A 26,657-nucleotide genomic window follows, 5' to 3' on the forward strand; every position below is an offset into this window, starting at 1 on the left:
TTAGGCGGATGGACAGATGAGGAAGACTCCGACATCTCCTTTTTCGTGGCCGCTGCCACCACCATGGCGTCTACTGGAACTCCTTTGGTGAGGTAAGCTTTGTCCTGTGGTGCCGTGATGTACTTATTCGGCTTCCTAGGGACTGGTTCCACCGTGTCAGGAGTCTCCCACGCCCTTCGAGCAATTAATTCCATTAACTCATCAAAGGGCGGTGTGACCCAGGAGGAGGAAGGACGGGCACCAAATACCTTCAGCAAAACTGACTCATCCTCAGAAGGGGGGAGGGCTTGCCAGTCACCTCTCTGTTTTAGGATCTCCAAGATGTCAGAAAAAGAGACATCCTCTGAAGGTGACTTAGGGGACCCTTCTGACTCATCTAAGTCAGTATCAGATGTCAAGGATTCTTGTGGAGAATCCAAGTGTCTCCTCTTACACAGTCTTTTCCTAGGAACTTCTTCGTGGGGAGCATCCGAAGAAGCCTCCGAGGAAGAGGGGGCACCCTCCAGGGGTGGCTGAGACACTGGTGCCCGACGCTTGGACATGGCCGTGGGTGCAGAGGAGGATAACGGTCCTTTGTGGGGAGGAGAAGCTGTACCTGCTGATGTGGTTGTCTGGGTAGACAACACCTTCCTCATGAGGTCGAAGGCCCCCGGGTCCCGAGTCGAGGTATCTCCCGGTTCCGAAGAAATGGGAAGAATCCCCGAAACAGGAGCCGAAGGCACCGACCCCAAGGACGGAACCGAATCAATCCGTGCCGAGGCCCCGAGAGGGAGCGTCGGAACCGAAACATCGGTCCGACTCTCGGTCCCGGAACCAAGGACGGATCTTCGGCCCGAGACTCGGTACGGATCGGATGGAGTCGAGGTGAACGGTGCCGACCGAGAAAAAGACGGTTCTGGCACCGAGGGCTCCACAATCATCAGTTCAGCTTCTTCCGGCTCCGAAGACTGGACAGGTCTCGGAGGAGGAACAGGTGGAGATAGTGGCAGGCCTTCAAGTCTCGACATCAACTGAGAGGAGACCGAGATAAGCTTAGATAGGGCCGTATGCTCCATCAGTTTCTGCACCACACGGTCCACATCGGTGTCGGAAAGGGGCCTAGAAGAACGAGTCGAAGGGATCGAAGACGGAGCCGACCTCAGCAGAGTCGGTGGAGGGAGCTCCGTCACCGGTTCCAAGACTCGAGGCTCGAAACTGCCAACAGTTGAACACTCGGCCCGAAGTCTGTGGAACCGGTGATCTAACTAGACCGAAGAGCTCGGAGCCGATGACTTTGGCTCCGGCGCCTTTGACCTTCGAAGACTTGGATGCCTGGTCTGAAGCATCCAGAGCCTCCTGGAAAGAGGGTTTCAGCAATCCTCTGTCCATCAGTTTCCTGCGCCTATCTGTCATGACCCTCCCACTAAAAGAGTGACAAATAGAGCAGTCCTCTTGTAAGTGGAGAGGGCCAAGACAGTAGACACAGGAACTGTGGTTGTCTGTGACCGACATCTTTGGCCACACTGACAACGTTTGAAGCCAGATTTTAATTTCTCTGACATAATACCAAGAGAAAGAGACAGTCCAGTCCAGTAAAAGTCAATTCCAGTGAAAAAAGTCAAATCCGGTAATAGAAGTCAATTTCTTAAGAAAGCAGACTACAACAATTTCTTAGTCAAAGTAATCCAAGTAGGGGTGGTAGGCCCCGAAAAACTCTGTACCCTTTATTTAAACTAAGTAACTAATCTAAGGAACCGAGAATTCTAAATCCACTCACACACCTTACTCTAACTTAAATGACTAGATTTAAAGTAGTTTTTTTTGAAAAATGTAACAGAATAGATAAATTCTTATCTGTAAAAGCCTCGAGCTAGCCTCCAGCGATGCGTATGCAGCAGCGGCAAACTAGATCTGAGGTAAAGGCAGAGGGGGATTGTGGGTATTAGATGTCCTCGAGCTTCTTCTCGATGCAGAGCTTGCAGTCGGCCGGCACGGAGCCAAGGATCGGCTCCGAACCCATGTGTAAGAACAAAGGCGAGATTGAACACTCTCACATTGTACTTTACATAACTAAAAATGCTGGTTACTGTAAAATGGGTAATGTTATTTCAATAAAGCATCAAAAGTTCTCCAAAACAGAGTAGTAATGACCTTAACTTTAATGTCAATAGATATAGCATTTTGAGATTTGACTTTGTTGTTGTGTCTTTCGGCTTATCCCGGTTAGGGGTCGCCACAGCGGAACTCCGGTCCGCTAATGTTTGGTAGTGGATTTTTACATGCCGAGTTACCAGCCCTGATGCACAACTTTCAACGAAGGCATGCCCATTCGCGCATGCCTCCACACAGAAGACGCTCTAGCTGAGAATTGAACGGGACAACATCTTGCTGTGAGGCAACAATGCTAATTTTATTTATTTATTTATGTATTTATGTATTTACAGCCACTGGGGATGCACAAGCCAGTGCATTTCTTTGTGCCGGTCCCAAGCCCGGATAAATGGGGAGGGTTGCATCAGGAAGGGCATCCGGCGTAAAATTGTGCCACATCACACATGCAGAAAACTGTACAGAAACTCATACCGGATCGGTTGAGGCCTGGGTTAACAACGACTGCCACCAGTACTGTTGGCCAACAGGGTGCTGGCGGAAATTGAGCTACTGTTGGCCGAAGGAGGAGAAGAGGCAGAAGGCATGCCCGAAGGCAAGTAAGGGCTAGGACTGCAATAGTGAGGGTCGGAACTTTGAATGTTGGCAGTATGACTGGTATAGGGAGGGAGCTAGCTGATATGATCAACTGAAGGACGGTTGGTATATTGTGTGTGCAAGAGACCAGATGGAAGTGGAGCAAGGCTAGGTGTATCGGAGGCGGTTTCAAATTGTTTTATCATGGTGTGGATGGGAGGAGAAATGGCGTAGGCATTATCCTGAAGGAAGAGTATGCTAAGAGTGTTTTGGAGGTGAAAAGAGTGTTGGATAGAGTGATGTTTATGAAGCTGGAAGTTGATGGTGTAATGATGAATGTTGTTAGTGCATATGCTCCACAAGTTGGGTGTGCGATGGATGAGAAAGAAAAATTTTGGAGTGAGTTGGATGAAGTGGTGATGACTGTACCAAAGGGTGAGAGGCTGGTGATTGGAGCAGATTTCAATGGGCACGTTGGTGAAGGGAAAAGAGGGGACGAGGAAGTGATGGTTAGGTATGGTGTTAAGCAAAGGAATGCAGAAGGTCAGATGGTAGTGGATTTTGTGAAAAGGATGGACATGGCTGTGATGAATACGTATTTTAACAAGAGGGAGGAGCATAGGGTGACATACAAGAGTGGAGGAAGACGCACACAGGTGGATTATATCTTATGTAGAAGGGCCAATCTGAAGGAGATTGGAGACTGTAAAGTGGTGGCAGGGGAAAGTGTAGTTAGGCAACATAGGATGGTGGCTTGTAGGATGACATTGGTGATCAAGAAGAGGAGGATGAGTGTGAGGGCAGCACCAAGGATCAAATGGTGGAAATTGAAAAAGGGTAATTGTGAGGTGATGTTCAGGGAAGAGTTAAGACAGGTACTGGGTGGCAGTGAAGAGTTACCAAATAGCTGGGTAACTACAGCAGAGCTAGTAAGAGAGATGGCTAGAAGGGTGCTTGGTGTGACATCTGGAAAGAGGAAGGAGGACAAGGAGACCTGGTGGTGGAATGAAGAAGTACAGGAGAGTATACAGAGAAAGAGGTTGGCGAAGAAGAAGTGGGATTGTCAAAGAGATGAAGAAAGTAGACAAGAGTATAAGGAGATGAGGTGCATGGCAGAGAGAGAGGTGGCAAAGGCTAAGGATAAGGCGTATGAAGAGTTGTATAAAAGGTTGGACACTAAGGAGGGAGAAAAAGACCTGTATCGATTGGCTAGACAGAGGGACCAAGCTAGTAAAGATGTGCAGCAGGTAAGGGTGATATAGGATAATGAAGGAAACTTACTCACAAGCGAGGAGAGTGTGTTGAGCAGATGGAAAGAGTACTTTGAGGGGTTGATGAATGAAGAGAATGACAGGGAGAGAAGGTTGGATGATGTGTGGATAGTGAATCATGAAGTGCAGTGGATTAGCAAGGAGGAAGTACGGATAGCTATGAAGAGGATGAAGAACAGAAAGGCTGTTGGTCCGGATGACATACCTGTGGAAGCATGGAGGTGTTTAGGTGAAATGGCAGTGGAGTATTTAACTAGATTGTTTAATAAAATCTTGGAAAGTGAGAGGATGCCTGAGGAATGGAGAAAAAGTATTTTGGTACCGATTTTTAAGAATAAGGGTGATGTGCAGAGCTGTAGTAACTACAGAGGGATTAAACTGATCAGTCACAGCATGAAGTTATGGGAAAAAGTAGTGGAAGCTAGGTTAGGAAGGGAGGTGATGATTAGTGATCAGCAGTATGGTTTCATGCCAGGAAAGAGCACTACAGATGCAATGTTTGCTCTGAGGGTTTTGATGGAGAAGTACAGAGAAGGTCAGAAGGAGTTGCATTGTGTCTTTGTGGATTTAGAGAAAGCATATGACAGGATGCCTAGAGAGGAGTTGTGGTATTGTATGAGGAGGTCGGGAGTGTCAGAGAAGTGTGTAAGAGTGGTACAAGATATGTACGAGGGTAGTGTGACAGCAGTGAGGTCTGCAGTAGGAGTGACGGATGCGTTTAAGGTGGAGGTGGGATTACATCAAGGATCAGCTCTGAGCCCTTTCTTATTTGCAATGGTGATGGACAGGTTGACAGACGAGATCAGAGAGGAGTCCCCATGGACTATGATGTTTGCAGATGACATTGTGATCTGTAGTGAGAGTAGGGAACAGGTGGAGGAGACCCTGGAGAGGTGGAGATATGCTCTAGAGAGAAGAGGAATGAAGGTCAGCAGGACTAAGACAGAATATATGTGTGTGAATGAGAGGAAGGATAGAGGAATGGTGAGGATGCAGGGAGTAGAGGTGGCGAAAGTGAATGAGTTTAAGTACTTGGGATCAACAGTTCAGAGTAATGGTGAGTGTGGAAGAGAGGTGAAGAAGAGAGTACAGGCAGGATGGAGTGGGTGGAGAAGAGTGTCAGGAGTAATTTGTGACAGACGAGTACCAGTAAGAGTGAAAGGAAAGGTCTACAAGAGGGTGGTGAGACCAGCTATGTTATACGGGTTGGAGACAGTGGCACTGACAAAAAGGCAGGAGTCAGAGCTTGACGTGGCAGAGTTGAAGATGTTAAGATTTGCACTGGATGTGACGAGGATGGACAAGATTAGGAATTAGTATATTAGAGGGTCAGCCCAGGTTGGAAGGTTTGGAGACAAAGCCAGAGAGGCAAGATTATGTTGGTTTGGACATGTGCTGAGGAGGGATGCAGAGTATATTGGGAAAAAGATGCTAAGGATGAAGCTGCCAGGTAACAGAAAAAGAGGAAGGCCTAAGATAAGGTTTATGGATGTGGTGAGAGAGGATATGCAGGTGGTTGGTGTGACAGAACAAGATGCAGAGGACAGGAGGAAATGGAAACAGTTGATCTGCTGTGGCGACCCCTAACGGGAGCAGCCGAAAGAAGAAGATTTCTTTCTTTATTTATTTATTTAACATTTGTTTACCAGGAAACTCCAACTATGATAACACCCCATTTTCAGCAGAGATCCATGAAGAAAAGCTCCACATTAACATAATATGGATACAGTTAAATAAAGTTATTACACAGCCTATTACAGAACAATCACATATTAACTAAGTAAAAATTAATCTTCAGCTCCTAAACTGTTAACCTATACATACTGCAAATATCGGAACAGCTATTACAAGCTAAAAAAGAACATTGTCAACAGACAAGACATTAAAGATGACATTAAACACAGTGAGTTCTCTCTTTGGAACAGAGATGGCTAGATAATACAGTCTAGGGAAATATACAGCTGATCTTTGTCTAAGAAATAGACTTTACTAATCCCTTCTCTATGAACATTGTCAAAGGATGTTGATGGTGGAAACTAGGATGGACTGCCCGTGGAGTGCAGAAACAGAGCCAGAGTTTACTTAGCTAGTCTTTTAGTAGTAGTTTGAAAGTTGGAAAGGTTAGTGGTAGATCTAATTTTCTGAAGGATAGAATTCCATTTTTTACAAAAGAGTATGAGTAGAGAGTTTGCCCACAGGATTTGTAGGGTTTATATGTACTGCAAAGATGTTGTTCATTAGATCAGAGCAGTCTATTAGGGTTATAGGAATGGAGAATAGGAGTAAAATCAGGACAGTCATCGACTTTGTGAATAATATTGTGTGTGGTGATAAGCTGTATGTAATCTAAGTGCTGAGGCAGTTCAAGACAATTCAAAGTCTCAAGATCAATACAGTGGTAGTTGTGGTATTGTTTCTTGGCAGCAACTTTTGCAATCTTATTATAGCATGCCTCCAATTTATTTTTAAAAGTAGCCTGAAGGTTGGTTAGGATGAGTGTACTGTATAAGAGAGATGGGAGAAGGTAGGTAGTGGCAAGAGTAGTTTTGGTGATGGTACTAATGATGTTTTATGCCTATAGAGCATCTCTAATGTTTGATGAATCTTTTTTATGTTATTTTGAAAATGCAGATCAAATGTAAGGTTAGTATCTATAATCACACCAAGAGCTTTGTATGGGAGACTACTTCAATTTCAGTTCTGTTTAGTGAAAAGATTTAGAAATTCACTTTATCAGGTTTGTGTGATTTGAGGAAAAATGGCAGTAATTTTGTTTTTTTAGGTTTCAGTGGTAGCCGGGCATTATGGAGCCATTTCTCAACTGAGGAAAAAGCTTCTTATATGATATGAAGGAGTTGAGACAAGTTATTAGATGCACATATAAGAGTAGAATCATCAACATATTCTATTAGAGAGGCTGCACCTATGGAAGTATAGAGGTCATTGATAAATATAATAAAGAGGAGGGGACCAAAAATAGACCTTTGCGGTACACCAGTGAAGACTTGTAGGTATGGTGACTGAGCATTCTGTCATTTCACACACTGCAAACAAACAACAAGGCCCAACAACCAACAGTACTAGAGCCAGTTAAAAATCGAAAACTGAATAAATAAACACGAACTAGTGATTAAACACTTTTGTTCTTTTACTCTTAGAACTTCTTCAGAAAAAATCCACATAAAAATCACATCAGTTTAAACACATTTTAAAAATAACATCATCAATTGATCAACCAATCAATTTCACTCACAGGAACCACACATCTATTAATGCAAATAAAAATTATTAAACATGCCTAAAATTAGTCAAACACAACCATCAACAAAAAAATATCTTATGTATAACATACATTAAAACTTATTAAATACACTTATATCTTAACAAACTCTTAACTGAAATATTTTCATTTAATCCTGGACTAACATCAGCATGTAAAAATATCTGCCATTTATGTTCAAGAAGCTCAAGATGATGTCATTTTTGTTTTAGTTTTGATATGCCTTTCTTTTTTTCTTCAGTTTTATTATTTCACACACTGCAGCCTGTCAGTTCCACAGTAATGAAGAAAGGGATAGTCCAAGCTGAGACAGTTTATTCTGGAGTTTAGGGTGAGAAACTGTATCAAAAGCTTTTGACAGGTCAGGAAATAAGGAGGAAATAAGTTGCTTGAGCTCCTGTATTTGTTTATGGTGTCAAGAAATGATAGGAGGGCAGTAGTTCTACTGTGTGTTGGGCAAAAGCCATGTTGGGTGGATATTAAGAGCCATTCATGTAGAAGACAGTGAAGGAGTTGCTTATGAATACATCTTTCAAGAATTTTTGAGAGAGGTGGTAATATCGTAATAGACCAAAAGTAAGAGATGTCAGCCAAGATGCCACTTTTATGAAGAGGGATAATATAGGATTTTTGCATAGTGAAAGGACATAGGATTCAGATACTGATACGCTGGTAAGGATAGAGATTGGGTATGCTATGGCATCCACAGCTATCTTTAGTTATTCAGGTGGGAGTTTGTCAGCTACAGTGGAGCAAGATTTGAGTTTAACTTGAAGTTTTTTTTTATCACTGATGTGGAGACAGGTCCTAAAGCAATTAATATAGAGGATAAAGTATGTTAAGATGGGGATACCGGGGGGGGGTAAAAGAAGTGGTAGTGTGCATGGTGTATGGAGAATGTTATTTTTGGTCTAAACTGATATTTGCTGAATTACTAGGGTTAGGTGTTATTGAGGGGTCTATATTATAACATCGAAGTCTTAAAACTTCGAATGTTATAATATCGACCCCAGTTCAGCAAAAGCTTGAAATAGCGAAGCTGCAGAACACTGAATATTTTCCTAGGGAAAGTATTTGGTGGGCCGTTTCTGTGGCTTCGCTATTTCCTCGACTGTGGTGCGAAGGTGATGGACCAGGTTAAGGTAAGTGTGCGAACGGACCGAGGTAAGGTGAGTGTGTGATAGTTAGGGACCTTAGGGATAGGGAGCGGGTAAAGTGAGTGTGCGATAGTTAGGGACCTTATGGTTAGGGAGCGGGTTAAGTTGAGTCTGCGATAATTAGGGACCTTAGGGTTAGGGAGCGGGTAAGGTGAGTGTGCGATAGTTAGGGACCTTAGGGTTAGGGAGCGGGTAAGGTGAGTGTGCGTTAGTTAGGGACCTTAGGGTTAGGGTTGGGTTAAGGTAAGTGGATAGCTAGCAGTGTATGTACGGTTTAGTGTAGGGTTCTGTGAAGTGTGTATGTGTGGATTATGTATTTTGGTGTGCTTGTGCTGTGTGTGTATTCTCAGAACAGCAAATTTTTTCTCTTGGAAAAAATTTGCCGTTCTGAGCATATATCACATTTCGAGATTCCAAGGTCGAGCTTACGGTGTTCGACATTTTGGAATTTCGATAATGTGATATAGACCCATTATTGAGGGAGTGGCAGAAGCACTGGATGGAAGTGAAGAGTCTTTAGTTAGAAAGGTAATGCAGTCTATGAAGTAGGTACTAAATAAGGTTAAAATTTGTAGTGGAGAGCTATTATGAGAAGGGTTGGGTTCCTTGTTTGAGCCTGGGTGTAACAGGTTATATTGATGTCCAGAATTTTTAGACATTTTTGTGCTGAAGTCTTAAATGGCTATAATACACACACACATATATATATATATATATATATATATATATATATATTTTTTTTTTTTTTTTTTTTTTTTTTTTTTTACTCAGATTGCGCAAATCCCAGTAAAGTTCAGGAGTTCAGGTTATAGGGAATTTTAAGTTTTAGCCATTCTTAATGAGTTTTGTCTCTGTTAGACACTGTACCTTATATTTGGGTAGTGAACCATGGTGGGTGGTTAATTTTCAATCTTTTTTTTTGTGGAATGGGGCATGGTTGTTTAAAAGTATTTAATAATAAGGTGTTAAAAGTATTGACTGCCTTGTCAAGTGACAGAGTCTTCAAGACAGACCAATTAAAAGGCTTTTAACTACTGATGACAGAGCCTGTATTAAATTTAGGAATGTTTTAGATTGTTTTAAGTTGATGAGTGTTAGGCTGGTGGGTGGTATTTCAATGGATATGGGCAGAAAAGCTGAGATGTATGAAAGATGAAACTTGATAGAAGAGTAAGGCCAGTCAGAGGACAATAAATCACACAAATAATCTAGAATTAAAGGTAAATGGGCCTTTAAAGGACCTGGTTCTTAGTATGGTACCAATTAGAAAATCTCCAATTACTCTTATCTGATTTTCTAGTAGCAGGTATTTGCCTCCTTTAGTGCCTGCTGCAAAGCTTCTTTAACACCTGCTGCAAATCCTCAGAAAATTTGTGCCTAAAAGATCTCAAAATGTATAGTACAATAAGTCAACTGAAGCATATACAGGTTAGGGTGTAACAAATAACCCCTCTTGTATGAGTAAATCCAGAAAGTTGGGAATTATAGAGAATTGGCAAATAAGGTAAAAGGAGCTGATATACCACCGAAAAAAGATGAAGTAGATATATTTTGGAGAAGTATATATGAAGATCCTGTGGAACACAACAAAGATGCTAAATGGATAGAGGAAGTAAAAGAAAGAATAAGAAGTTTAAAAGTACAGGATATGAAATGGGATGAAATAACAGCCAGAGAGATTGAAACAAAGTTGAGAAAAGCTTCTAATTGGTAAACCCCAGGCCAAGATGCAGTACCTAACTTTTGGCTTAAAGTATTAACTTCTTTACATGAGGATCTAGCTATGAGTAAGAACTATTTATATGCACACCCCGAACAGACACCGCACTGGTTAACAACAGGAAAAACAATGCTCTTACTTAAGAGTGAACCTAGAAGCTACCCTAAAAATTATAGACCAACAACGTGTCTTCCGAAGACATATAAACTATTCACGGGGACTGACGCCGACAGAGTTTATAGTCATTTATAAGAAAACTCAATTATGGCAGTAGAACAAAAGGGCAATAAAAGAAAGTCATACGGAACAAAGGATCATTTGTTGTTAAATAAAGTTATAGTGGAGAACTGTAAGAAAGGGAAGAATCTAAGTATGGCATGGATTGATTATAAAAAAGCATTTGATGATATCCCACATTCATGGATAAAAAAGTGCTTAAAAATGTATAAGGTACATCCTACACTGATTGATTACATTACAGTAACCATAAAACAGTGTTAGACAACTTTGTGATTAAGCCATGATAAAGGACAGATTATTATCCCAGGGATAAAAATCCCTGTCACCGTTGCTATTTTGCCTTGCCATTAATCTATTAAGATGTTTACTTAACAGCTTAGGTCATGGCTATAATTTGGCTTCTAGAAAACAACAAAGTCTAATGACTTCTCATCTTCTCTTTGTCGATGATTTAAAATTGTACAGCTCATCAGATGAGGAACTGAAAGCACAGCTGCAGGTTGTCAAAACTTTTTCAGATGATATTGGAATGTCATTAGGTCTTGATAAATGTGCAAAAGCAACCTTTAAAAAAGGAAAATTGCAGCACCAGGAAAACATCTGTTTGGGACAAGAATGTGATATAAAAGAACTTGAGCAAGAGGGGGTGTATAAATACTTGGGAAGTGATGAAGGATCAGCAATAAAACATGAACAAATGCAAATAAAGCTTAGTAAGGAGTATTTTAGAAGACTTAAATTAATCCTGAAAACAGCATTGACACCTAGGAATAAGATCCAAGCTATAAATCAGTTGGCTCTTCCTGTCCTAACTTATAGTTTTGGAGTGATTGACTGGCCCCAAAAAGTGTTGGATAGAGTGGATATTAAAACAAGAAGGATGCTTCATGCTCACCAAATGATTTATAAAAATCAGCGTACACCAAGATTATATATTCCCCGTTCTGAAGGAAGGATGGGCCTCCTTGAACTTGATTATATGTATAGATCTGCAGTCATGGGGCACACATATCTACTGACCTCACATGATCCAAATAAGGTGAAAGTTTTGAAACATGAGGAGAATAAATCTAAGATGACATCACTGTTTTATTTAGCCGAAGCATATCGACATCAAGCAGGAATGGAAATCAAACCAGAAGTGGATAAAAACCAGGCAGCAACTGAATGTGCTACAAAACAAAAGAAAGAATATAAGGTGAAGGACCAGATGAGAAGGCAAGAAATGTGGAAAAAACATAAATATAGTTGCAAGTATAGAAAACTTCTGGAAGAGCCTCATGTTGATCAAGAACGAATGCAGGAATGGTTAAGGAGAGGTGAATTTACATCAAGAAATGAAAGGTTAATATTGGCAGCCCAAGATAGTGGGCTACATACACGCTGGTTTACTAAGTCAATTAAACATGTGGGAGAAACAGACATATGCAAGTTTTGTGGAACCGAATTGGAAACAGTCACACACCTTATTGCTGGTTGCGACTCTCTAATGGCAGAGGGACTGTATACTGAAAGGCATAATAATGTGGCGAGATTGTTACACTGGAGATTGTGCAAACATGGTATTGAAGCGGCTGAAAAACACTGGAAACATGAGCCACAGAGAATCATAGAAAATGATGAAGTTTACATCACATGGTATCACCCAATACCAACAGTCCAAAAGATATATGCTAGAAAACCGGATATAGTAGTCCAAGAAAAAAAGACAAAAGTAGCTTTGATCATTGAAATCACCACACCTAGTGACTACAGTGTCTTACGTACAGAGAGACACAAAGTCATAAAATAGCTTGATCTGCAGGCAGAAACAAGGGGTCTATATTAGAAGCTCAAAGGTGTTCTTACCCGAATATGTAAACACTGACATGTCTTCGTCGAACTGTGAAAACATTGATCGTCCTGAAGCACGAGATCCGAAACATTGAATCGTCATGGTTGGCCCTTCTGTGGTATAGCTCCATAAGGTAAGTGTGCGATAATTACAGACCTTAGGGTTAGGGTGCGGGTTAAGGTAAGTGCATAGATGGTAGTGTATGTGAGATTTAGTGTTGGGTTAGAAGTAAGGTTTTGTTAAGTGTATGTGTGTGGATTATTTAGATTGTTTGGGTATAGCTTCTTAAGGTAAGTGTGTGATAGTTACGGACCTTAGGGTTAGGGTGCGGGTTAAGGTAAGATTTAGTGTAGGGTTAGAAGTAGGATTTAGTTTAGGGTTAGAAGTAGGGTTTTGGTTAGTGTATGTATGTGGTTTATTTAGTTTGCTTGAGTAGGTAGTATGTAGCGAGCGGTGGAGTGGGATGACTATGATGATTCGAGTTTTTTAATTTCGCAGTTTAGGATGTTCGGTGTATTCGCAGTTCACAGAATATGTGTCGGTGTTTTCATATACGGTGACTAGGGCTTTCGTGATTTTAATATAGACCCGAAACAAGAGCCATGTGGAAGAAAGATACCCAGACAGTTCCAATAGTAGTAGGAGCAACTGGTCTTATAAAAAACAATTTACAATCATATTTAGATATGTTACCAATTCATGTAACACCGTACAAATTGCAGAAGGAGTCATTACTGGGCACATTGCGGGTGCTGTGAAGAGCACTTTTGGCTAACATCAAAGAGTGAAACAATACTAATTTCATGAACTTTAATCGTACTTTGACTTAGGAATGGGGTCCATTCCCATCATGGTATTAGAAACCCAAAAGACTTGGAGAAATTAAAAAGCCAGAAACCTTACACATCACACACCTTGTTCCTGGTTGCGATGCACTAATGCAGAGAGACTGTATACTGAAAGGCATAATAATGTGGCAAGACTGTTACACTGGATATTGTGCAAACATTATGGTATCGAAGTGGCTAAAAAACGCTGGAAACATAAGCCACAAAGAATTATAGAAAATGATGAAGTTTATATCACATGGGATCACCCAATACCAACAGTTCAAAAGACAGATGCTAGAAAACCGGATATAGTGGTCAAAGGAAAAAAAGACAAAAGTAGCATTGATCATTGAAATCGCCACACCCAGTGACTACAGTGTCTTGCATACAGAGAGACACAAAGTCATAAAATACCTGGATCTGCAGGCAGAAATGAGAGCCATGTGGAAGAAAGATACCCAGACAGTTCCAACAGTAGTAGGACCAACGGGTCTTATAAAAAAGAATTTAAAATCGTACTTAGATATGTTACCAATTCATGTAACTCAGTATGAACTGCGGAAGGAGTCATTACTGGGCACACTGCGGGTGCTGCAAACAGCACTTTTGGCTGACATCAACGAGTGAAACAATACTAATTTCATGAACTTTAATTGTACTTTGACTTAGGAATGGGGTCCATTCCTGTCATGGTATTAGAAACCCAAAAGACTTGGAGAAATTAAAAACCTTACTAAAAGGATACAAGGCCTAAACAACATGCCATACATGGACCGAATCAAAGCCATGTCACTATACTAGGTATCCTACAGAGTGGTAAGAGCTGATCTGTGTGTGGCATGCAAGGCATCCTCCAGTCCATTACTGATGGATTTACTGCACATCAGCAAGTCAAATGGCATCAGAAATACTTGGTCTGTGGAGCTAAACCTCTTCTGCAGCATTGTGTACACACTCACATATAATAACAAACAATCTGATAAAATAAGGAAAGAATAATAATGAATAAGACTATGTAGAACCATCGTGTGTGTGTGTGTGTGTGTGTGTGTGTGTGTGTGTGTGTGTGTGTGTGTGTGTGTGTGTGTGTATGTGTATATATATATATATATATATATATATATATATATATATATATATATATATATATATATATATATATATATACATAAATATCTGTTAAAAATGTTTATAGACATATTATGCATGTATAAATAAATGATATAATAAAACTGTAAAATGTATATGTATATTGTGTATATATGTACCTGTCCACCTAAAACAGATATAAAAATACCCTCAAATATGTGAGTGCATACACAATGGTGGGGGATTTTAAGGAATAGGGTATATGTTTTTACTTGATTTATTGATTAATTGCCTAAATGTTTTAATGCACTTGGTATTTAAAGGTTTTGGGATGTATGTATTTTATTCTGAAGAAGTCTCTATCTCTGGGACGAAAGTGCTGAATAAATACTTTTTGTGGTGGATTCAAAGTTCATGCCTGTCCATATTAAAACACAACTTGTATCAATGGATGGGAAACAGAAAATTTACCCCAGGACTGCCACCTGTACTACTAATGGACAAATGTAGCTCCTAAATGCTTTATCCCATGCATGGGTCACCTCAAATTATCTATGGTATGATCCCAGTTATTCTCATTAGGAGTAATATATAATTATAGACCATGAGATGAGTAAGGCCAATCTCTCTCCAAATGGGATAGGTTAATTTTAGCACAAAAAGGGAAACTGGCTATAATTAAAATGGTCCACAAGGGAAGCTAACCTAGTACTTACTTATGAAACTATGAAATCATGCAATCTCAATTCCAGAGAATACTGAGTCCTCAGGAAATGAGAATTTAAAAGCTGTCTTCTTACAACTACAATCTGTGGCTCCCAATAACAAGAGTACAGAATACATGTGCGTTAAAGCATGTCCTGACTATGACCCAGATGGCTCAGATTCAAACAGTGGCTTGGGCAGTACGAGATCAGGTTAGGAGGATAGGACTGAGTGTCTGACACAGGCTCACTGATCCTGGAGGCAGGGAATGCTAGCTTGTTCAGCTGATTGCCACTATGCAGATAACCTTTTCAGCAAAAAAGCTAGAAGTTAGGAAGTGGCCTTGGTGATCCAAAACCAGTGATGGTAAATCTCCTTAATGTCTGGATGGAAGCATGTGCTTGCATGGGGAGGGAGTACATCACATTGTATTGATGTAGGTTATCATGTCAACAATTAGGGATGGGGTTACGACCTTAAACAGAAACAACCTCACTACTAGGATGCTAGCAAAGAAACAAACCACCTCCATAACTAGAGTGCATAGATGACAGCCCCTCTGCTTAGTTCTCACTTCTATGTGGGGGACATCCTGTACAGGGAAAAGAATGGGCTCAAGACCAGATGAGAGAGGCTCGATAACCATTAGCCATGGAAGTAAAAGGTATACAGGAAAAATTGCAGTTAAAGCATTGGAATCGGATAAAGCACCTGACCATGACAGGTTAATAACAGTTTTTAAAGCAGTGTTACCAGAGGTGATCAATGCAGTCCTCTGGGTCATATCAACCTACATACTGGGGCTATGCCCCACAGGTGCCTGTGTTTTAGAGGATGAAATGACCCCAGTCTGCAGAAGCTTACTGCTGTATTTCAGTGTTAAATATGGCTTACAATATGTCCGTGACAGTACTAGACAACAGGTTATGGAGACTCTGGTTATCTGCTTACAATGTGACCATGCCCATTTTATTTATTTATTTATTGGCATTTGAGTATCCTTGGAAGACAAGTTGAAGATTAGAAGGCTCTGTATGCACTTAAGGTGCTGTGTCAGGATACACACTCCCCTAGTGCTTTTAGCATAGGACATAGATATATATATATATATATATATATATATATACATATACACACACACAAAAGGCCGCGGTGGTGCAGCAGTTAGCGTTGTCACCTCACAGCAAGAGGTTCTCCGGTTTGATTCTCGGCTAGAGTGCCTTCTGTGTGGAGTTTGCATGTCCTCCCCGTGGTCGAGTGACATTTAAAGACATGCATAGGTGTGTGTGTGTGAATGGGTGTGCCTTCTTTAAAGGTTGAGTGTCAGGCTGGCACCTCGGCACTGTAAAAATCCACTGCCAATCATTAGCGGACGAGAGTTCCGCTGTGGCAACCCCTAACCAGGAAAAGCTGAACGACATTAGTTATATATATATATATATATATATATATATATATATATATATATATATATATATACACATACACATACACACACATACGTGTGTGTTTGTGCGTATATATATATATATATATATATATATATATATATATATATATGTGTGTGTGTGTGTGTATATACATACATATGTATATATAGTTCATCTACTGCTATATCGCTGCAATTTTTTATTCACAATGACTAACCTCTTACATTAAAAGGTTTGAAAAGAGAAACTGACATCCTTGCAGATACTCTGTATTTAAGCTGCACCTATAGATTTGATAAGATAAACTGTAATATATTTGTATATACTTCTGAATACAAACTGTATTCTTCATAGGCTTGAATGGGAGACTGTAACTTGTATGTACTATAACTTGCTTGTCTTTATCTGTTTGTAAGTATGGAGCTTTTCTCCCCAGGCCTCCGCTGAAAGTAGACATGTATCCAGTCGGGCTATCCCGGTCAACAAATGGAAAATAAAAATAAATAAATAATATGCATAAATATATATATATATATATATATATATATATATATATATATATATATATATATATATATATATATATATCACGACTCAAAGCCTGTCACAAGTGGTGTCCCACAGGGCTCAGTCCTGGGTCCACTCTTGTTCGGCATCTACTTTTCTGAAGTACAAGCAAACACAGGAGGGTTATGGCTGACAAAGTTTGCAGATGACTGCAAACTGGGCCATAGTCGAAAACACATCTGACACAGATATCCTTCAGAAGGGCCTCACAGAAACGGATAACTGGTGCCAGAGCCATGGCCTAAAGTTAAACGCCAAGAAATGCATAGTCATACCCTTCGGGAAAACAAGGTTACCCCTAGCTACCAAATAGGTGGCAATCCACTGAGCACAGAAGAAGTCATCAGGGATCTGGGGACCCAGGTTGACAGTAGCCTTCGCTTGACACTCATGTTGCTAAAGTAGTTAGGAAAACCTTCTACATTGCCCACCTGATCATGAAGGGATTCACATCTAGATCAAGGGAGGTCATCATCCCCTGTACTCATCACTCATTAGACCTATGATTGAGTACAATGCCCCATTCGAATGTATCTGACCCGACACCTGCAGCAGCTGGAAAGGCCCCAAAAGTTCCTCACCAAAAGGATAAAGGGTCTCAAAATATGTCTTATGCTGCCCGACTGAAAGAACTCCAGCTCTATTCAGTCTCATACCGCTTGCTCAGAGGTGACCTGTGCCTGACATATAAGGCCATGTCAAACCCAGATTTGATGAATATGCTTCACCTCAAAAAATCTAGATCCCTCAGAACCACAAGGGCAGGAGACTTAAACCTTGACACAGTTATTAATAGAACGTGCTGGAGGGACAAATTCATCACCCAGAGACTCCCTATGCTGTGGAACAAAATCCCGGTACATGTGAGGCAGAGCACCTTGCTGGCCTTGTTCAAGAGGAATCTTGACCAATGGATGGGAGATCGCAGATATACCCCAGGGATTACTTCAGTGTCACTGCTTGACAGAGGCACAGCAAAATAATAGGCATAGTTTTATTCAAACTAAAGGGGTGGCGAAAGCCACATAACTATGGGCTAGGCTTATAAATGCCCTTGGGCAGATAGCCTAGTATGAACCTATGAACCTATGAACCTATATATATATATATATATATATATATATTTTTTTTTTTTTTTTTTTTAAAATGTATATTTTTTAATAATAATTTACTAATATTTGGAGCAACTGGTATACTGTTCTCAGCTTAGTGTTTTGTACAAATCGCTATGTCACATCAGTTAGTTGAGTTACCTAAAGCAAATAAATACCATATCCATTTTACCTATAAATATCAAAATGGGAGGTGCACCTATGTGTCTCTTGAATGAAGCATATACTGATTAAATGCCAAAGCAGTTTTTTTTTAAATATCACCTATATGGCATGCAAGTTCCAAGATGATATAATTAGTTCAGATATCTCCTATAGATATTACAATGTACTATATATTTTTAGAAGATAAGGATTTACTGGGCAATTTGTCATTATATTGTTCCAAAGTTTAAGTATATAAACGGCCATGTATTTGAGGCTAAAAATATATATAGCTGTAACACTGAAGGTATTATTTATGCGTTGAAATGTCCTTGTAACCTTGTATATATAGGCGAAAGTAAACGGAAGTTTAAAACTAGACTGCAGGAGCATGTCAGGAATATTATAAATAATAAAAATGATAGCCCTGTTGCCAAACATTTTATGCTGGTTCACAATTCTAATCCAAATGGGCTACAAGCCACTATCTTAGAACATATTATGAAGGGTGTATTTTCTGATGATTTGTATAAAAAGAAGTCATTATATAAAGAAAGTATTTTCATTTTGAAATATGACACTTTATTTCCTCAGGGTCTGAATGTGAAATGTAACTGGAGGCTTCTTATCTGATGAGAAAGCAGTATTAAGTATTTTTTAATGTTTATTGATTAATTGGTTTAGGCTAATTGTTTAATTGTTAGATGTATTAGGGTATATAAACTGTGTAAGTTATGTGATGTTTTATACTCCTTGAAGGCGGTTGCCGAAGCGCTAGAGGTACAATAAACTGGTGTTTTAAGTGGGTTTTTCGTCTGTGGTCTTCAGTTTTATCTTTCCTTTTGGTTCGTGCAGTGTTAGATTTTCTGGGAAATGCCTACTTGACTTCTCTGTTGCACAGACAGTGCTCAACATTAAACTTCATTAGAACATTAGCATCTGTACAATTTAATAAGCAGTGCAGTCAGACCCCAAGTAACTTGTGAAGTAAATCTTATAGTGGCAATGAAAACAGCAAGCCCTAAACTGCTATCCCTAACCTCCACAACCTGAATTTATCATCTCCATAGCCAGCTAAAAAAACAGAAAGCTAAAGGACAACAAAATCAAAACCACTCCGGCAGAAAAATAATTCCTCTACACCAAGTACTGAGAGTGGCATTCCTTTGGTTTGCAGCAACAGTCAGTGCCCCTTCAATCAAATTTGCTGTTCTTCTCTACACTAAGTTACACTGTCAGACACTGTACCTTTAAATTGCAGTTTAAGCTATACAGGAAGTTAAGAGAGGTATAAAGAAAGTGACACTACAACCCTGATAAGTAAATAATGATAAACCAAATCATCTTATCTATTACACAACACTAGGAAACAATATAGCAAGCTGTCATAACAATATTTCAAATGAGTGATTGCATCAAAGCCTTTGCAAATGAAATCTGCATAAGCTGGATGGCAGTAAAGTAATTGAGATCTAAATACTTACTAGTAGTAGAAACAGGGAGCAGGTCCTGCAGATGCTCATTAAGGCCAAAAACCCTGCTTTAATGGGCCTTGACAACATCCTCAATTGCCTCCTAAATAGCCTAAAACATGACCTAGCAGGACCACGAGGCACTCTAACTACAGCCTCATGACAGGTTACATGTCAGGTGAATGGGGGGACACAATGGTCATCCCTCTTCATAAGGGTGGACTATCAACTGACCCCAAGAACTACAGACCTATCAGTCTGGCAAGTCTATTATGCAACGACATGGAATTAATTACTGTGAAAATGATCAGCAAAGACATTGACAACCTATATACACTGGCCCCATCCTTGTTTGGCTTTGTTAAGGGAAGGTCTTACCTACTTAACCCACTAGGCTTCTTCGAGAGGGTCAGCAAGAGCATGGATAAGGAGAAAATGGTGCATACTGCCTACCTTAACCTGGCCAAGACATTCAGTAAATCCACCTCCACCAGGAGACCGGTCACCAGCTAAATACTCCAGGGCTCCATGTTGGGCCCACTCCTGTTTGGTATCTACTTCACAGAAGTCAAGGCTAATGTCAAAGGCTTCTGGCTCACCAAGTTTGCAGATGACTGTAAATTGGGAGTTATCATCGATTCTCCCCAGACACTAACATTCTGCAAGAGGATCTAACACAAACAAATGACTGGTGTGAAAGCCATGAACTAAAAGTCAATGTAAAGAAATTCATTACAGTGCCCTTTGGGAAATTGTCCACCCAAGCTAATTACTTCATCGATAAAACACCCCTAAGAGTTTCCCTGATAGGGATCTGGACACATATGCAGACAACAATCTGGTGTTTGACCAACACGTACCCCAGATAGTAAGGAATCATTCTGTGTTGCCTAACTCATAAGCAAGGGTATGGAATCCAGTTTCAAGTAAGTAATAGTACCACTCTACTTAGCCCTTATCAGACCCATCATTGATTACAGTTTCTTCTATGGCATGTACCTAACCAGGCACTTGCAACAGTTGGGCACCGTCAAAGTTTCCTCACCAGGAGAATCCAGAGTATGAATACCCTGTCCTACATAGATTGCCTTAAGTTCCTTTCTCAGTACTCAGCCTCTTACAGGTTACTGAGAGGTGATCTGTGCTTAGCATATAAGGCATGCTCAGATCCAGCTCTGATGAATTTCTTGCACATCCGCTAGACAAACAGCACCAGAAACACTACATCCAAGAACCTTAACCTTGCCTGCAGAATAAATAGAACCTGTTGGAGCGACCAATGTGTCTGAAAGGATCCCCACACTATGGAATAAGCTCCCCCCCATCTATGTGAAGCAGAATACATCTCTGACCCTATTCTAATGGGACCTTGATCATTGGATAGAAAATTGCAAATTCACCTCTTCTCTGGTTTCATGTCTCTAACGGACAAAGTTTAAGAGTAAGTAAATTAATCCACAATTAACATACCCCCACTCATAACCTTTAGCTCTTTACTAACATACACCACCATATAGTTGTCTCAGGAACTCTGGGAATAAAACAGGGTTGGGTTACATGGCTTGGCTTGTAAATACCCTGATGTTCATTAGCCTAGTATTAGCCTATAAGCCTATGACTGATACCTTTCTAATCCAGGCATACGATTATAAGTTCACTTGTCTAGTGATTACAGCCTTTGTTATAATTCACAAGAGCCAGTCCAGAACTTCCAGGGCATAGCCTGAGCCTAAATGGACTGTATACCCTCAATCTACAAAGGACTGAAATACAGCTTAAGCAGACTAAGTGGGTAAAGAGACTGGGAAACATCTGAGTCATTTCAAAACAAGATGTCTATAACAAGCTTAGCACACATTTGGAGAGAAAGAATGAGTTACTCAGGGACCATAAGAGTCTTTTATTTAGAGCTTACAAGTAAACATTCCCACTGGAAGTGGAGAGATGAAATATTTATTAATCAGTGAAAAAAATCACTGTCTCATAAACTACCACAAATATATTATTTTCCCTGTAGACATTTAAGAGACAAATAAGGTTCCACCACAACCATCAACCAAATATAATGTGTACTATGAAAGAGAGAGTTTATACATGTTCAATCCCAAAAGGTTAACTATGTGTTTCTTGTATGGCCAGGTAATCTGAGGTTCATAGGTTCATTGGACTACTGATCTGTCAGGATCTTATGAAGCTTAGCTTTACATTTCCATGGTAGATTTCAGCCCTTGAATTTTGCATACAAATAACCCACTGGAAGGCAAAGCAAGGATATTTTTTTAATTTTCTTTCAAGTGAAAAAAAATGAGACCTTGTTTGAGTTTGCATATGTCAGTAACTGAAGTGGCCCTTTTAATTTTTGTAATACTTTCTGAGCTGCCTAAATGGTTATTAAGTACTCTGCATGTTTCCTTTACCATCAATCTGTTGTCATAGCCCATAAAATAAGACAAAAGTTACTTAAGAGTCCAAAATAGTTGACATAATGGAAAGCACCTGGAAAGTGTGGTTCAATGACCTAACCTGCTTGCATTCATAAGCATACTTTATGACATTACTCAGGTCCCAGTTATTACTGTATACATCTTTTTTTTCTGGTTAAAATAAAAAACATTCAGAGCACTATTTCTTTATGCTGATGGTTCAACTATTATGCAGCTATTACTACACACACACACACACACACACACACACACACACACACACACAAGCAGAGTCACCAGGATATGACCCGGTTCAAATACACATACTTTCTTCAAAGGTTTTAGACCACAGATTCAAGACAGTAGTGAAGTACTACTTGTTTTATGCTAAATAATTCATTTGCATTAATTTTAGTTAGTTTTCCTGGACAGAGACTTATTAGATCTGACCAGTGCAAAAGTGCAACAGAGCTGAGCCGTATACAGATCTAACCACTCACAACTCACACTTGTACCATCTTGCCAACTCACATAAAATGTTTCTTATTATCTAGTGATCACGTGTATGCAGTATTATCTGAATATGTGTTACTAGAGTGTACATTTATTCATCTGTAGTATCCATTCTGTTGGTATTTTCATATTCACATCTATGTACATTACATAACATTGGTGATAATGATATGTACCTACTTTCATATCTGTCAAATTAATTTATTTTAGGTTTTGTATGTATGTATGTATGTATGTACGTATAAATTCTTGGACACAAGGAAACATAAGTTTTACCTAACATAATGTAAGATTTAGCTGGAATCTGTCTCTCCAAAACAGAAATATCCTTCTCCTTCACTCTTCTTTTTTCTTTTTGTTTACCTGGACAGATCATTTTATCCCTGTTGCTGGTCGTCTCATCTCTTTGTTTCCCATTTTCCTTCTCTTTTGTGGACTCTCCCTTAAGCAGATATTTTAGGACTTCCTTATTTCTCCTATCAAACTGGGCCTACAGCTAAAGATTTGCATACTGAATTCTCAGAATCATGATGCCCAATAAACGAGACACAACACACAAAGCTTGGTCTTGGGGAGGGATCTTGTGACCACACTGCTTGCATTTTTTTAAGCTAGAGACCTTATTTGGCAATACAGTCTCAAATACAGTAGTATACAATATCCAAAAACAGTAAAGTACTGCAACAGTGCAATAACCAGCAGTCTGTGACTATAATCCAATAATTAGCAGAGAAAAGGAAGACATCTGTAAAAGTTTTGTTTTTTTTGACAACAGATGGGGAGGGAAATGAGAGGGGAATAGACCAGGAAAAAATGAAGGAAAAGTCTAAGAAAATTCATCCAAGCTGACTTATATATGAACTCAAACAATTAAGGATATAAGAAAATAACACTTATCCAGAGAAAAATAAGTTTTTCCTTGAAATATTCGTGTTGAGCTAAAGACCTGTTGAAGCATTTGATGGAGGCAACAAGATCTGGTGATTCAGCTGAGAGTACTGCATTATGTGATGGGGAGGAGCTTGAGCTAGCCAGTGTTTTGTTGTTGCCATGGAAATGAGGCATCTTCAGTGAGCAGTACACCAGTTCCATTGTCTGGATAGAACCAGCTTAAATCTTATGTTAGTATCCATCATACCTACAGCTGTATGTCGGTCAGTTCAGATATGATATTCCTTGTCCAGAGTACACTAAAATATAAATTGTCAATAATTCTGAATAATTAATGGATCTCATCTCCCCCAGATCCACTGAATACAGGCTCAGCTTCACCATGTCCAGTCAACAAATGTAAATAAATAAATCAATAATAAACAAATAAATCCATTAAACCCTTTTTTACACCAAAATGTTGAGTACCAAACTTTGCCTTTAAAGCTAGTATCCTGGTTAAGTCCATTTCAAATCAGTCAGTCAGCATATTATTTCAATAACCCAACAGTACAGTGGTCAAATTTTCCAAGCATTGGTTTATGTAACTAAAAGACATTCACAGCCAAAGGAATGGGCTTTAAAACATGTACCTTTAATTTTGTCACCCGGCTTAAACTCAGTTGTGTTGAGTGTTAGAGAATATGGGCTTGGTAAAGGTTGAGGTTTATGTCCATGCTTTGGCTCCATACTTCTGCATGCTTTAGTCACTTTTCCATTGGAATAAGCAGTAGCAGGCACAATTAAAAATAAACAGCTCACAAGAACTTTCCAGGTGGATTCCATCTGCATAAAAAGAAAAAAAAATAACTGAAATACAGTTTGACAATTTTTTGTACAAGTTAAGTCAGCTATTAATTTCCCAGTAATTAATTTAAGGATAATGTATTTCACTACTTTCAAAAATGTAAAACTATCCTGAAGGAAGAATTCACAAGCTATGTGTATACTGATTCAAGAAAAAAATGGCAATCATGTTTCATATAATAATTTGAAATGAATGCAAGACATAAAAGGACAGTCAGTCACCATTTTGTCTCTAATTAAGGCGCACAAATGAAGAATAACAAAACAGTGCAAGTGCTATAATGTTACTTATCTGCAATGTACAGAAGTACAAAGCTGAAGATAAGTACCTATCTGATACCCACCCCTGAAGTTACAAGTGACAGGGTAATTTTTATTTCAGCTTTAAAAATATGTCCAGTGCTGAACAAATGTAATTATCTTCTGTTAGTAGCCTAACTAAAATGTAAAAGGGTAACAGCATATGCAGCATGTTTGGTGAAAGAAATAAAATCCTGCAAAATTCAGCACTGGCTATATGCTTGCCACTTTCTTCTCAATAGCTCCCAGACTAACGCCTTCCCACAACTCCTACACACACCTACTTATATTTCCATGTTATTCATTTCCTACCGATATCCACATTTCTCCCTTTCTCTCTAAATATATTGTCGGCTTCTACTGTACATAGTACTTTCAGAATCCATCTCCATACACTTTTACGATTCACAGATGTGTCCTCTGCTATAGACCATTCCTGCATGTTAAAGTTTATAACCATGTAAATTTGTTTGCCTAGTCAGGATGTTTTGTGCTGTAAATTGCTGTAACATTTTAACTTTATACTTGACTTTCATCTCATTAATGTATAATTATTGTTTAACTTTTTCTATCCAAGTCTCATCAATGTATAATTGTCCTGTTTTGAGTTCAACCTCAGTGAACAAACATAAATACATAATTGAATTGGACAAGATGAGAAAACCTTTAAACTCTTGTCTTTTAGTTTATGTCTGTGCTGAGTTGCTCTGGAGACAAGTTAATTGTTCTTGCAGAATAACAAACAGAGTTAAAGCTACAATCTACTAATGCATGTTGTTCAATAAACACAGGTTCAATTCCCTTGACTTCTATATGCGTAATGTACGAAGCTCAACAAGTCATATAACTACACCAAAGCTCAAAGGTGACTAGTGAAAAGACACTTGTGCTTAACGGTGTTTAGCTGATGAAAACAGAGATACATTTTCAATGGTATGGTCTGACAGAATAAGCTTTGGCCCCTGCATTTATTAGCTTTCACCAGTGAAGTGACGAATGAGTAGAATTTGAGTGAAACTTGTTAAAGGGGAATCCACAGAAATAATTAAATCCTAGCAGTACTATACTAAAAGTGCAGCAATGATAAAGGTTTTCATCCATCATATGACCTAGGTGAGTGTCTAAGCTTAAAAATCACTTGGGAAAGAGAAATGAAAGCCTAAATGCCATTTTAAAAATAAATATACAAAGCTATGTCAATCCCAGAGCTGTTGGACATGCTCCACTTAAAGAAATCCCATTCCCTCCGAGCTACACACTGTAGGGACTTAAACCTTGTCACCACAATAAACAGAACATACCGGAGGGATAGATTCCTGTCCCAGAGACGTCCCATACTCTGGAATAAACTACCTATCTATATCAAACAAAGCTCCTCATTAGCACTCTTCAAGAAAAATCTTGATGATTGGATGGGAAATAGATGATTCACCCCGGGGATCACCTCTGTGGCTCTGCTCGACAGTGGCACAGGAAAATAATTTTCTTGGGTGGCAAAAGCCAGGGTAACTTTTTGGCTTGGCTTGTATAGGCCCCAGGGCCGATAGCCTAGTACCTACCTATGAACATATATACTTCTCAGAAGTACAGGCAAACACAGGAGGACTATGGCTTACCAAGTTCGCCAATGACTGCAAACAGGGAGCCATAATTGACTCTCTGGCTGACACGGACATCCTCCAAAAAGGCCTTACTGAGACGGACACCTGGTGGCAAAGTCATGGCCTCAAGGTAAATGCCAAAAAATGAATAGTCATCCCATTTGGGAAAAACAAAACACCCACGAATTACCACATAGATGGCAGCCCCCTTAATACAGAAGAGGTAGTAAGAGATCTGGGGACCCAGGTAGACAGTAATCTCTCCTTTGACAATCATATTGCCAAAGTAGTTAGGAAATCTTTCTATGTGGCCCATCTAATTACTAAAGGGTTCGCATCTAGAAATAAAGAGGTTATAGTGCCACTCTACTTGTCACTCATCAGACCCATCATAGAGTACAATGCCCCATTTGGGATGTACCTCACAAGACACTTCCAACAGCTGGAAAGACCACAATAGTACCTCACCAAGAGGATTACTGGCCTCAAACATATGTCCTATACAGACCGACTGAAAAAACTCCGGATGTACTCAGTGGCATATCGCTTACTCAGAGGTGATCTCTGC

General features: G+C 39.6%; 1 protein-coding gene across 2 annotated transcripts in view; it reads right to left on the reverse strand.

The window, feature by feature from the left end:
- LOC122813347 (putative ferric-chelate reductase 1) overlaps window positions 1-26,657 on the reverse strand; it is an 817,655-nt gene that overhangs the window by 689,285 nt on the left and 101,713 nt on the right. For both annotated transcript variants that reach the window (XM_044085613.1, XM_044085612.1), the window contains exon 2: window positions 23,975-24,167. In XM_044085613.1, the coding sequence (XP_043941548.1) occupies window positions 23,975-24,167 (193 nt within the window). The remainder of the gene's footprint in view (window positions 1-23,974; window positions 24,168-26,657) is intronic.

The sequence above is a fragment of the Protopterus annectens genome, chromosome 10.part0 (assembly GCF_019279795.1).
Source record: "Protopterus annectens isolate FY-2018-M chromosome 10.part0, PAN1.0, whole genome shotgun sequence".
In the NCBI taxonomy this organism is placed as follows: domain Eukaryota; kingdom Metazoa; phylum Chordata; order Ceratodontiformes; family Protopteridae; genus Protopterus; species Protopterus annectens.